Source organism: Felis catus, chromosome D2, assembly GCF_018350175.1.
Source record: "Felis catus isolate Fca126 chromosome D2, F.catus_Fca126_mat1.0, whole genome shotgun sequence".
NCBI classification, from domain to species: domain Eukaryota; kingdom Metazoa; phylum Chordata; class Mammalia; order Carnivora; family Felidae; genus Felis; species Felis catus.
The window spans coordinates 29,122,113-29,136,676 of NC_058378.1; the positions used below are offsets into that span (position 1 = coordinate 29,122,113).

Genomic DNA, 14,564 nt, shown 5'->3' on the forward strand with positions numbered 1-14,564 from the left:
TTGAAATGGTTTACTCTGTTCTCAAATTGCAGTCGCTTTAATTTGTTGGTTAAATGCTTAAAGGTTTGAAATTAGCCTGAAAAGAAAAATAGCCTGACTTAAAATTCCTTACCCCACTATGAATGGAAAATGTGGTGGATTTTCATTATATTGGTTGTTTTGTTCTTATTTGAATTTGAAATTAGAGTAGGACAGTATTTTTGTTCCCCAAAACAAATTTTTTTTTAATGTTTTGTAGAGAGAGAGTGTGTGGAGGGCAGGGGCAGAGGGAGAGAGAGAGAGAGAGTGCATGGAGCCCAGTGCAGGGCTCAATCCCAAGACCCTGGGATCATGACCTGAGCCAAAAATGAGTCGCATGCTTAACTGACTGAGCCACCCAGGCACCCCTCCCCCAAAATAAATTTTAAAGTAAAATATTTTTCAGTTCTTCCCTACTTATGTGATGAAAGAATTAGTAATTATAAATATAGAGGTACAAATAATGTAAGGTACAAAATAATGGTACAAATTATGCCATGCATATTTTCAGGTTTCTGTTTCTTGTGGAATACCTGACTTCAGGTCAAGAGATGGTATTTATGCTCGCCTTGCAATAGACTTCCCAGACCTTCCAGACCCTCAAGCAATGTTCGATATTGAATATTTCAGAAAAGATCCAAGACCTTTCTTCAAGTTTGCAAAGGTACTATGAAGTCTTCTAGCTGTTCTTTGGTCTTTTTTTGTGAAAACAGATTTTATTCACATTTAGTGTTCTTAAGTTTATCATTCATTGTCTGCTATTTGGGCACTAGGACTGTGGTAGGGTAAGATCACTGAAATAAAGTGATTTCAGTCAGAATTTCCTTCTTCCCAGAATGGGCTATCATTTAATTTTCATTTTAGGACTGGGCTTATGTTTAAAGAAGAAATTATTTCATATTTTTCAAATCTGCGCTTTAGTAATGGCCTTTACATTACTCAGACTGTTTTAGAGTTAGTAAACTATATGAAAGTAACATCACTGTTTTGATTTTTAATATTTTTTATGGGTCATAAGCATTGTAATCTCTGTTTAGGTGTGTTTTATAGTAGTCAGGTTTTAACACATGAGGATTTGCCTAAAAAATTTGTGATTAGGGGTGAAGATTCTTAGGTTGCATTTTAGTCATTTGCTTTATTTTGCTCTAGACTCTCTAGGGCTGCACTGTCTAGTTGAGAAGCCACTAGCCACAAAGGGCTCTTGGTACTTAAGTGTATTGAAATGTGATGTAAGTGTGGAAGATATACCAGATTTTGGAAACGTAGTATGGAAAAAATAGAAAATATATCATAACAAATACAGATTATGTGTGGAAGTAATCTTTTGATATATTGTGTCAAAAATTATAATTTCATGCTTTTTAATGTGATTACTAGAAAATTTTGAATTGTGTACATGGCTCACATATTTCTATTGGGCAGTCCTCTTGTAGAGTATAAAGTTTGATAATTACATTATACCATGCCCAGGAGATTTGAGTCATTAAAAAACTTTTTATTTTTTTAATTCTATAGTCTTATGGAAAGAAATTGTAAAATTGTTAATCGCTAAACTTCATTATATAAGTTAGGGTCTTCTGTATTATTGACTAGTTTTTCATAAATCTAGAAGTTAAAGGAACCTGTAGTTTAAAGAGTGCTACTTTCAAACCATATGGTCTATTTATTATAACTTGGAAAAGCTCTCATGTTCCAGTGCTAGTGGTACTACTACATGATTTTGAAGAACAATGAAATATCACTTAATTATAGGTTTCTTGAATTGGACCTAGGACACTCACATTCTAATAGTTCTAGTTGGCAGAAATCAACACTTAGAGGGCCAGCAAGTAACTAGAAATTACTTTGATCTTATATTTGATGATAAAAGTTGATTCACTACTGCATTTATATAATGTTCACTAGACTTTTGCTTTAAATTTTATTCTGAGAGGAAACATGTTGCCCAAACTAACTGGTCAGCTTTTTTCCCTATCTTAAGTATATATTAAGTTGCCTAGTAAAGTAGTAACCTGACACATGGAAAATGTGGTAACTGAGAATAGAAATAGCAAGGGTAAGAAACCTTTGTTGTCTCATATACCGACTGGGTACTCAGTTGTAGCTTAAATTAGCTTTGATATATAAGAATCTGTAGAAATAATTAAGAATTACTCTGATAAAGATACATGGTAGGGACTTTCAAAAATACACTTAATAGAAATCTAGACCATGCATAAGAGAAAATAAGTGAGTTACAGTAAAAATGGCACACTGTTAATGTGTTATAATGTTTTATAATCACTGTGTACATCTTTTGTGCCACCTGGGAGAAAGGTGTGGAGAGGCAGCATTTTTCACTTCTATAAAAGTTTTGAGAATTTGTGTGTACTAGTTAATACAGTGGAAAAAAAGCACTTAATTGATGTCATGGTAAAAGACTGAGTTAATTTGGGTCTAAAAAATGAATAGGAAAAAGCTTAAGGGGAAATAAGTAGGGACAAAGAATGAAAGACATAAAAATGTGGGTGGGGAGGGTATGTAAATATTACACAGTATTTTACTAGATTCTCAAAATACTACATAAATACTCTTAACATAAAATTGTTTACCAGTTTTTCTAACTTGGCAGAAAGTTCATAAAATCAGCTTATGATTTTTGTCAGTTATGAGAAAGTGATTTTAATATGAAGCCATGAAGAGAGGAAATATTACTGGTGAAATTTAGACATTTTGGAAGGAAAGAATTTCTACACATGTATGGAGGCATTGGTTGTATATAATTATTGAGAAGAAACATAGATTTCTTTTAGACAAGAAATTCCAAGTAAAAGAGAAGTGTGTTAAAGAGGTTACTGGCCCATTAGAGCAGTTTCTCAACCTATTGACATTTTGGGGTGGGTAATTCTTTGCTGTCAGCTTTCCTATGTATTGTAGGATATGGAGCATCATTCCTGGCCTCCTCCCACTAAGTGCTATTAATAACACTCTCACTCCCAGTCTTGACAATCAAATGCCTCCAGACATTGCCAGATACCCCCTGTATAATTGCTCTGTGTTTGAGCACAGCTGTATTACAGTGTGTCTGTCTACCTGTGGTTATCTCTTTGAATTCTTGTATATAGGAATAATTAAGCCCAACGTTAAAGCTGTATAGCTATGTTCTGAACCATTACCCTCCTGCATAGTAAGGGTTTGGAATGATAATGAGTTGTCAAGATTCTCAGGAGTCTAAAATAATTCACGGGTATGGTCAAAATGAATGGTTATATTAAGATTTAAGGTGAAACTGAGGATATGTAAATAACTTTTTTTGTTGTTAAAAAGAACTGTGTTCAGAGAGTATAGATACTATCCTATATTGAATTCAGTGAATATTCTTTACCCTAAAGCAATTAAAAATCAAGAAAAAGTAGAGAAATATGAACTGAATTTTTATGAACTTAATTCCAAACCTGTGTCTTTATATTTATTCAATAAATTATCACTTTATTGATAATGTGCAAACATAAGAGATTCTGTAGTTATAAAGTTAAGGAATCTTAAAACTAGCTCATTATCTAAAAATAATAAAATGCAACCCCCCCCAAAAAAAGCCACAGCCCCATTTATCTGAAGACAATTTTAATACCTATGTGTATGTGGGTTGCCTATGTATAAATGTAAATATAGTTTTATAGATGAAATATATATTATATTTTTATTATAAAAATGGGTTATTTTATCTTTATTTTCTATTTAATAAACTTTTTATCTATTAAACTGATATAATGGTCATAACGTTCATCAAGTGATGTACTGTAATTCCACAAGAGTACATTTTGAATCCTTCCTGCTTGCTTTTGTTGTAAATAGTGTTGCTCTGATTGCCCTTTTTGGTATGTTTCCAGTGTTCTTAAGGATAAATTCCCGAACGTGAAATTGCTAAGGGTCTTGATATGTTTTGTCTCACTGCTACCTGGAAAGGTGGAATAAGATACACTCCTATTAGAAGGCTGATTTAGGGGGCACTTGGGTGGCTCAGTCGGTTAAACATCCGACTTTGGCTCAGGTCGTGATCTCACATTTTATGAGTTCAAGCCCTGCATCAGGCCCTGTGCTGACAGCTCAGAGCCTAGAGCCTGCTTCAGATTTTGTGTCTCATTCTCTCTCTGCCCCTCCCCCACTTACGCTCTGTCTCTCAAAAATAAATAAATGTAAAAAAAAAAAATTTTTTTTTAAATAAAAAATAAAAAGGCTGATTTAAGCATGCCCCTGCTCCCTACCCACCCAAAAATCCTCCACGATACTTTATTAGCATTAAAATACTTTTCAAAAAGTGTGTGTGGGGGTGTGGGTTTGTTGTATTTAGGGTTTAAAAATTGCTTGTAACAGTAAAACACATATTTTAGTTGGCTTCCCCCTTCAGTCCTCTCTAACTCTCGTTCTTCAAAGGTTACTACCATCATAAGATGTATTCTTGGGTATCTTTCTAGGAAAAAGAATGAGTAAACTTGTTTTTATGTATAGGAGAAGGGCATTATTGTAATTTTCCAACATTTTAAAAATAATTACCAACAGAGTCATGCACCCTTTTCTCTACCTTGCTTTTGTTTGTACTACTTAATATTGGAAATGGTTTCATAAAGGCACTTAACAGATATACCTCATTTTTAAGAAAAGGCTGCATAGTATTAATAGTTGTACCACAATATATTTAATTAGTTCTATTAGTCGTTATCTAGAGTTGTTTTTAAGGCATTTTAAACTATCTAATAGATAAAAATTAGCATCTTATATTAATGTTTTGTTTTTATTAGTGTGGGTAAATACTTTTTTTAAATTTTTTTTCATGTTCATTTATTTTTGAGATAAAGAGAGCATGAGTGGGGAGAGGTAGAGAGAGAGGGAGACACAGAATCGGAAGCAGGCTCCAGGCTCTGAGTTGTCAGCACAGAGCCTGATGTGAGGCTCGAACTCAAAAACTGAGATCATGGCCTGGGCAGAAGTTGGGAGCTTAACTAATTGAGCCACCCAGGTGCCCCTGGGTGAATGCTTTTCACTACTGACCACATGTATATCTTTGAATTACCTGTTTTTTCTTAGCTGTTTTTTCCGATTGGGCTGCTTTTCTGCACTGGTTTGTGGAGAGATCATGGATTCTTGAAGAGTGTTTTTAAGTTAGAAGGTGATTGGAATTCCAGCTTGCTGTAATCCCAAAGTTGTGCAAAATGAAGTGTGTTTTTTTTAATGTTTTATTTATTTTTGAGAGAGTGGGGGAGGGGCAGAGAGGGAGACAGAGGGTCTGAAGCTGGCTCTGTGCTGACAGCAGCGAGCGCAATGTGGGGCTCAAATTCACGAATTGTGAGACCATGACCTGAACCGAAGTCAGATGCTCAACTGACTGAGCTGCCCAGGCGCCCCTGAAGTATATATACTTTCTAGGTTTATTTTTGAGACAGAGAGGGAGTGCACACACGCAGGGGAGGGGCAGAGAGAGAGGGAGAGACAGAATCCCAAGTAAGCTTGGCACTGTCAGCCCAGAGCCCAACGTAGGGCTCAAACTAATCAACTGTTAGATCATGACCTGAGCAGAAATCAAGAGTTGGACACCTGACTGAGCCAGCCAGGCACCCCAAATTGTATTTACTATTCTTACTAGACTAGCTTGGAATACCTAATAGCAGTGGTGCATATTAGCTTAAAAGAAGTAGGAAACGTGATGACAAGAGATTGAAAATTAAAAAGGCAGTATGCATTATTGGTTAAGAGCCACACTTAGGTGTCAAAATTGGGTTTGAATGATAGCTCTGCTATGTACTGCCTCTTGTGACATTTGGCAAGTTATTTCTGTGCTTTAGGTTTTTCATCTGCAAAATGGGGATGTATATGTCTACAGTAGAGTCCACAAACCTATTCAGTATATGGCTGAGTAGTAAATGTGATTTTCTTTGTGGATGATACAGGAATGCTGTCATTTTTGGTTACCTTTCCAACCCATTAAAATGTAAAAACCCAGTCTTCAGCCTGGTCTGCAGCATTATAATAAATAGTGTGGAGCCTACTTTAAAAAATAGAGGGAATAGGGGATGATAAGGCACAGGAAAGGTCAATCCAGGAAGGTCGAGTCTTAGTACTCTTGTTCCCCAGCATGTGCTGGAGATAGTCATTTGTTTATATCATGAGTTTGGCATGCTGTTCTCACTGTCATTGTTTTAGAGCCTATTTTGTTTGTAGCCTAGCACATTGTAGTATTTCTTGTAAAAACTTTTTTTTGTGTACAAATACTTTTAACAGCCATTTCCAGAGAGAGCTTAGTAAGCCACTATGATGTTTAATCCTTTAAATGTACTAAAACAAGGCATCATGGGGAGAAAACTGGTTAGTATAGCACAGTCCAGTGGTTCAAAGCATAATGTAGCTTTCGATTTTCTATGAAACATGGCTTTAATAAGCCCTTCACTTGGTACTTCTTTCTATATGCATTGTCTGTTTCTTACATTGCAAAATTGTCCGTGAAATTCATGAGAAAATTTTGAATGCGAGGCAAAGTTTTTGGATTTTGTATAGTATTTTCAGTTGCTTATGGACATGTACATGGTAGTTTTTATAATGAGATTTGCTTATTATTTTTATGTAACAGGTATCCCTGTAGATGTTTTATTTGAAATGTTAAGTAGATTAACATTTAAAAAGTTCTTAAACTTTTTTGTATGATGTCAGAAGTTGAAAGTTTCCCCACCTCTATTTATAGCTTGTTTGTATTTTTCTTGATGTTTATATGAGCATATACATGTGCATATAAATACCGTTTTTGCTTAATAACAAAACAACAAAAACAAAACTATACACACTGGTGACTAACTTGCTTTTTTTCACATGTCATAGGACCATTTTCCAGGTCAGTACATCTAGACCTCTCACATTCATTTTAATGGCTGCATACTCCACTATTATGGATGTACTATATTTCTACAACCGGTCCCCTATTGACGGACATACGGTTGTGTCTGATTTTTTGCTAGCATTGTAATACGTTAGAGGCTGTAATGAATGGTAAGGAAGTAGGTAGCATTACTACTTTAAAGAAAAAAGTAGAGAAGAAACTTCCTTTGCCATAGTCACTTACTAAATGAAATTTAATAAAAACACTGTCAAAAGTTGAGAGGACCAAAATTGATACTTTTTCTCTGATCTTTTTGCCATGTGTATATCTGAATTCTTTGTTTTTAAAGAAGAAACAGCATTGAAGCATTATTTGGGGGGAAAAACACACACACAAAATCCAGCAACTCAGCATTCATGAGCAACTCTATACTATACCAGTATGTGCCTGTGCAGTGGAAGGAAAACAATTTTGGTAAGGAATTAAAACTTTAGCTTTAAACTTCCAACAGGTTGATATTTATAATGAATGATGAATAAACAACTTTTAATATTGTGTTGACAGTGCCTTTTTTAGTTTTTAAAAGAAGTCACCATACCTTTGATAACTTTAATTTCAACTTAAACTTTTCTTTTTCCTTAAAAAGAGGAAACAACAAAAAACAAACCTGAATTTGCAGCCAACAAAATTTAGATATATTCTCAGGTGTATATTTCTTCCTTTATTAAAATATCTATTAACATTTATTAGAGATGCTTATGGTTGACTTTTTCCTTCAAGGGGCCAAGTTCACTAATTGCTGAGTTTTATACATATTACAGCAGCAATCCTTTTATAGGTGTGTGTAGCAACCATCTAGATGCTTTGAGATGCTCATGTACTGTTTTTTAATTTATTTATACATGGGGGCTATCATGGTAGTTTTTGGTTAAACCTAAATGTGACATGTGTGTTATACTTATTTCTTTAATGTAATATTTTTTCTACCTTTTGCATTATGTAGGAAATATATCCCGGACAGTTCCAACCATCTCTCTGTCACAAATTCATAGCCTTGTCAGATAAGGAAGGAAAACTGCTTCGGAACTATACTCAGAACATAGATACACTGGAACAGGTTGCAGGAATCCAAAGGATAATTCAGTGTCATGGTTCGTAAACTTCAGAATTGCTTTCTGTTATTTAGTTAGTCTTATAGGAAAAAATAGGATTAGAAAGTAGGCTACCATCCAGGAATGGAGATTTATTTAGTCATGTTAACTGATCAATAGTAGATAAACTTTAAAAAGTAGAATGCAAAAAAAATGAAACCAGAAGTATTGGCCTTGATACTTAATTGTACAAAACATCAGATCAATGTTCTATTGTGTTTCAAAAGGAGTAGCCGTTGTATTCCATTAAATTCTTCTAAATAACCTTTTTTGGTTACAAAAGTAATACTAGCTATGTAAGGAAAATATGACATCTTTAGGGTATGAAACTATAGGAACAGGGTAGTTACGCTGTATAAAATTTTGAAATTTAGAAGACTTTTAAAACAAGTAGGAACAGACCATTTTCTTACAAATCTAAACTTTTTGTTTTTTTAAATGTGTTTATTCTGAGAGGGAGAGAGAAAATCCCAAGCAGGCCCTGCACTGCCGGGGCAGAGCCCAACCTTGGGCGCAGTCCCATGAATCAGATCATGACCTGAGCCGAAATCCAAGAGTCAGACATGGGGAGCCTGGGTGACTCCGTCAGTCCGACTCTTGATTTCTGCTCAGGTCATGATCTTGCAGTTTGTGAGTTTGAGCCTTGCATCTGGCTCAATGCTGACAGCTCAGATCCTGGAGTCTGCTTCAGATTCTGTGTCTCACTCTCTCTCTGCCCCTCCCCTGCTCATGCTCTGCCTCTCTCTGTCTCAAAAATAAATAAAACATTAAAAAAAAAAAAAAAAAGTCAGATGCCTAAACTTACTGAGCCACGCAGGTGCCCCTGAACTGTTTTTAATGTACAGCTATTCGGCTAAGGTCACATAATTGTCATCTTTCAATTCTGCAGAGTTTTAGTTCTGGGGAGTTGGTTTATTTTATTAAAAAGAACAACTTTGGGGCGCCTGCCTGGCTCAGTAGAGTGTGTAACTCTTGATCTTGGAGTTCTGAGTTTGAGCCCCATGTTGTGGCTAGAATTCACTTAAAACAACAACAAAAAAAGAATAGCTTTAGGAAGTGTCACTATATCAACATCTCGATAATTGAGGATTGGATTCTGTCTGCATTTAATATATAAGTATTTGAATTATCCCTGAGATTCCCCTGTGGAGTCTTAATTCTCTTTTATACCTTTGTGGTATGTTTTAAGAAATGGAAATATTCCTTTAATAAAGCATGTGTGTATTGGTTGTTTTAGGTTCCTTTGCAACAGCCTCTTGCTTGATTTGTAAATACAAAGTAGACTGTGAAGCTGTACGAGGAGATATTTTTAATCAGGTAATTCATCACCTATACTTGAGGAATTGTGCTTGTTTTTGATCTGTTTCTTCTTTTGCCTCCAAATTCTTTTTTTTCTGAAAGTATCTGGGACAGAAAGATCCAGAAAGAGAGTGTTAACCACTGGGAATTCTGATGTGGAAATATACAAGAAACTTTTAATCCCTTAAGTTGGAAACATTGCTCTATAATGTCTCTAAAATGATGAAATCGGCTCCTTAATATCTAAGTTAAAATAAAATAAGTTAAAATAAAAATGCAAATCGTAAGTGGAGTCTTGCTCTATTAGAGTTTCTCCTTACTCTTCCTTTTTAAAAGTGCCTGTTGGATTTTGAATTTTAAATTCTTGGTAATTCTTGGGGCGCCTGGGTGGCGCAGTCGGTTGAGCGTCCGACTTCAGCCAGGTCACGATCTCACGGTCTGTGAGTTCGAGCCCCGCGTCGGGCTCTGGGCTGATGGCTCAGAGCCTGGAGCCTGTTTCCGATTCTGTGTCTCCCTCTCTCTCTGCCCCTCGCCCGTTCATGCTCTGTCTCTCTCTGTCCCAAAAATAAATAAACGTTGAAAAAAAAAAAATTTAAAAAAAATAAATAAATAAATAAATAAATAAATTCTTGGTAATTCTTTAAAACATTAAAAAATTTATTGTAAAAGATGTTTCATGTATGATCACTGCCAAAAAAAAATGCAAGAAAATAATGGCAGAGAATAAAAACCATCCAGATATAAATTCTGTGTACTTAGCTGCATATATAGTTAATCATACATAGTGAGGGTATCATGTTATAATGGAATCATTTCTTACATTTTTTAAAGGATTAAGTTATGTGTGTGTGTGTGTACATATATACAGATGCTGGTTTCTCTTAATCTGCAGTGGACTCTTAAATATCAAATGTAGGTCCACATGGATACTATAATACCTACATACACCAATAAATAATAACACCATCTTATTTCACTGTATGTTAATAAAGTAACTAATTGACAGTTGACATTGCCATTGAGGTTGTATCCAGTTTTCCCTACTATTTATCCACGGCTTTTCTGTTTTATTTGATTATTTTTTTTCCCTCAGGACTTCTAGCATGCAGCTCTTTCCACAGATTTCTATACTTCAGTTTGAATTTTTTTTTTTTATGTGGGAATTTTTTTTTTTTTAATTAAATTTGCTTTTAATTTTAACTCTGGTATAGTTAACATGTAGTGTTCTGTTAGTTTCAGGTGTACAACATAGTGATTCAACTTCTTTGATCATTTTGAAATGCATTCTTAGTGTGTAAATGTTGACTATTTCTAACTTCAGCTTTCTTTTTTCCTCCCCATCTTAACCAAAATTTGGAACATGTAGGTGGTTCCTCGTTGTCCTAGGTGCCCAGCTGATGAACCACTTGCTATCATGAAGCCAGAGATTGTCTTTTTTGGTGAAAATTTACCAGAGCAGTTTCATAGAGCCATGAAGTATGACAAAGATGAAGTTGATCTCCTTATTGTTATTGGGTCTTCCCTGAAAGTAAGACCAGTAGCACTAATTCCAAGTAAGTTGGTGATGATTTTTAGAGAATACTTCTATATATATATTGCCATGGTTTGTGGGGTCTGTACATTGGATCCCAATGATCTTACTCTCTTCCTGGCTAAAGAGTGGTAGAGAGCCAGTTTTATTTTTTAGGTGACATTTTTGTTCACAAAGATTGGTTAATATGATACTTTGGTGCAGGGGTTGGGTGGAAGAGTTGTCAAAACAGAAGTAATGTCAAATTCCAACAAGGGAAACAGTTCAACTTTTCAGCGGAATGTGTTCTTAATATGACAAGAGTTAGCTTCAGCTGATTTACATATGTTCAGGAAACGTGTGATCTTAATCTGTGTGTTTTTAGTCTTAATTTGATTATAGTTGTCGATCTTTCAAATTTAGTTGATTTCAGGTACAGTAAGTTCAAATGTATATATAGGTAGATACAAGTGTAAAATACTCACATTAGAGAATTTATTATGATTGGTCTGTTTTTATAAGAATGAGAGTCATGCCTGGTGATTACTGTCCTGTGTGGATCAGCTTTGCCCATAAGGGTGTTTGTGTGTATGAAAATGCTCAAATATAATTTAAGTCCCTTTTACCCTCAGGAGTATTTAACATGTGCTCTCATACTATCTCTTTTCTCCCTCTAGCGAGGAAGCAAAAGGGAGAGGAAGATAGAGGGACTAATTCAGTAGCATCAGGTGTGCCCTAAAAGGCGAGGGAGAAGAGAATATCAAACTCTTTAACCAGATAATTAAATTAGACCCTACTTCAGCAGTCATATAGGCACCCAGAGCAAACAGTTGGAAGAAACAAGAGTTCAGCTCTACAGTTCTGCATCTTTTTCCTACTTAAATGTGGTGGCTTTAACTCAAATAGCTGTTAGTCTTTGAAAGCAGAATATAGGATAATTTGTAATTAAAACATGAAATTTAATGAATAAGTTCCTTTATTTTTGAGTTATTTTTTTCCCTTTAAAGATAAGGCAGAGAAATTCTTAAAAGCTTTCTGTGGGGCAGTATAATAGTGTGTTGGTGATAGGCAAAGGTAATTTTTTAAAAATGTAAGACACAGGTATATAATGGTGGAAAATTGAATTTTCACACTATATCAGGAGCTATTTCAGTAGAATAACTATCACTATGTGCCAAAAACTCTTCTTTGCATTTGACTTACATTCTCACTACAACCTTGTGAAAAAGTATTATTATCCCCATTATATATAGACAAGGAAATTGAGGTACAAAGTAGAAAACTCTGAAAAGATTGCTCAGAGGTAATCAGGTGATGGGAAACAGGACCTGAAATTTTAAAAAGATGCTTAAATGCTCATCTGTTTATTTGCCATCTTAATGAATGTGATGGGTTGGTTTAGTAGTGGTGGTGGGTTTCTTTTTTGGTATTGGGAGCATGTTAGATTTTTGCATTGCACATTTGTTGTGGCTTTAGTAACTTAGTGCCCTTCCCTTTTTCTAATGCGTTTTTCACTTATTTTTAGGTTCCATACCCCATGAAGTGCCTCAGATACTAATAAATAGAGAACCTTTGCCTCATCTGCATTTTGATGTAGAGCTTCTTGGAGACTGTGATGTCATAATTAATGAATTATGTCATAGGTTAGGTGGTGAATATGCCAAACTTTGCTGCAACCCTGTAAAGCTTTCAGAAATTACTGAAAAACCTCCACGAACACAAAAAGAGTTGGCTCATTTGTCAGAGTTGCCACCCACACCTCTTAATATTTCAGAAGACTCAAGTTCACCGGAAAGAACTTCACCACCAGATTCTTCAGTGATTGTTACACTTTTAGACCAAGCAACTAAGAGCAATGTTAATGATCCTGAGGTGTCTGAACCAAGAGATCATATGGAAGAAAAATCACAGGAAGGACAGAATTCTACTAGGAACATTGAAAGTGTTACTGAACAGCTGGGAAGTCCAGATTCGAAGAATGTTGACTCTAATACTGGGGAAAAAAATGAAAGAACTTCAATTGCTGAAACAGTGAGGAAGTGCTGGCCAGCTCGACTTGCAAAGGAGCAGATTAGCAAACGGCTTGATGGTAAGGAAGCACTGTTGAACCGTTTTGAAGGTATAATTATTTTAACAAAATATTTGCAAGAAATAAGCAATTTTGGCAGGTTAGGTGATAGTGTATAGCTTTATGTAACAGATGATTGTGTTTAGAGAAAATGTAAGCCAGAGAATTTAAGCCAGAGAAAGGATAAACAGTAGTATCTTACATACACTAAGGGAAGAAATAGTGTGTTTAAAGTGTTCTGTGTACGTCATTTTTCTCCAGGAAATGAGAAGGTAAGTAAGCATTGAATTGGTAAGAAAATTGAGAAATACGGGGCGCCTGGGTGGCGCAGTCGGTTAAGCGTCCGACTTCAGCCAGGTCATGATCTCGCAGTCCGTGAGTTCGAGCCCCGCGTCAGGCTCTGGGCTGATGGCTCGGAGCCTGGAGCCTGTTTCCGATTCTGTGTCTCCCTCTCTCTCTGCCCCTCCCCCGTTCATGCTCTGTCTCTCTCTGTCCCCAAAAAAATAAATAAACTTTGAAAAAAAAATTTTTTTAAAAAAGAAATGATGACAGATTTGGGTGGTTACTGTAGGGTAGCTGCTTTATTTATATACATTATCTGATTTTAATCTCATGAGGTAGGGACTATTACTACTTGTCTCCTGCTGGTGGGGAAACTGTGAGGCCCATAGAGGTTAAGTACCCTGTGTGAGGTTGATAATTAGGATATGGAAGAGCCAAATTGGATTCCAGGTCTATCCTCAGAGCATGTCCTCTTAACCAGTAGGCTGTGTTGTCTCAGAACGGGAAACATCTCTGATCCTTCTCCACAGAATATTAGGAATAGCATCTACCCTGTTTTTTGTTTTCATTGAAATATAGTTGGCACAGTATTAGTTTCAGGTGTACCACATAGTGATTATATACCTTATGAAATGCTTACCATGAGAAGTGTAGTCCTGTCTGTCACCATACAAAGTTATTACAACACCCCACCCTCCCTTCCCTTCTGGCAATCACCAGTTGTTTTTATGAGTCTGTTTTGTTTTGTTTTTCAGATTCCATATATAAGTGAAACCATATGGTATTTGTTTTTCTCTTACTTTGCATAATACCCACTAGGTCCATCTGTGTTGCAAATGGCAAGATTTTATTCTTTTTTGTGGCGGAGTAATACTCCTTTGTACATATACAGAACGTTATCCTTTCATGTATAGATGGACATTTAGGTTGCTTCCATATCTTATTGTAAATAAATACTGCAGTGAACACAGGGGTACACATACCTTTTCAAATAGGTGTTTTTGCTTTCTTAAGGAAGATACCCAGAAGTAGAATTGCCAGATTTATTTTTATTTCTGATTTTTCTATTTCTCACTTTTTGAGAAACCTCCATACTGTTTTCCATAGTGGCTGCACCAGTTTACATTCCTACCAGCACTTCATGAGGGTACTCTTTTCTCCAAATTTGTGGCAACACTTATCTTGTCTTTTTGATAATTAGCCATTCTGACAGGTGTTAAGTGATCTCAGTGAAGTTTCAGTTTGCAGTTCTCTGGTTAGTGATGTTTAGCGTCTTCATGTGTCCGTTGGCCATCTGTATATCGTCTTTTGGAAAATGTCTATTTGGGGCCTATACCCATATTTTTAAGATTTTATTTTTTAACTAATCTCTACACCCAGTGTGGGGCTGAA

The 14,564-nt window shown here is 35.6% G+C and overlaps 1 protein-coding gene across 11 annotated transcripts in view; it reads left to right on the top strand.

Annotated features, from left to right (window-relative positions):
• The window catches only part of SIRT1 (sirtuin 1), a 65,165-nt gene that overhangs the window by 44,792 nt on the left and 5,809 nt on the right, over window positions 1–14,564 (top strand). For 8 of the 11 annotated variants that reach the window (XM_045039843.1, XM_045039849.1, XM_045039847.1 and 5 more), the window contains 5 exons: window positions 530–682; window positions 7,866–8,013; window positions 9,251–9,330; window positions 10,679–10,865; window positions 12,348–12,941. In XM_045039843.1, the coding sequence (XP_044895778.1) occupies window positions 530–682; window positions 7,866–8,013; window positions 9,251–9,330; window positions 10,679–10,865; window positions 12,348–12,941 (1,162 nt within the window). 11 annotated transcript variants of the gene reach the window in all.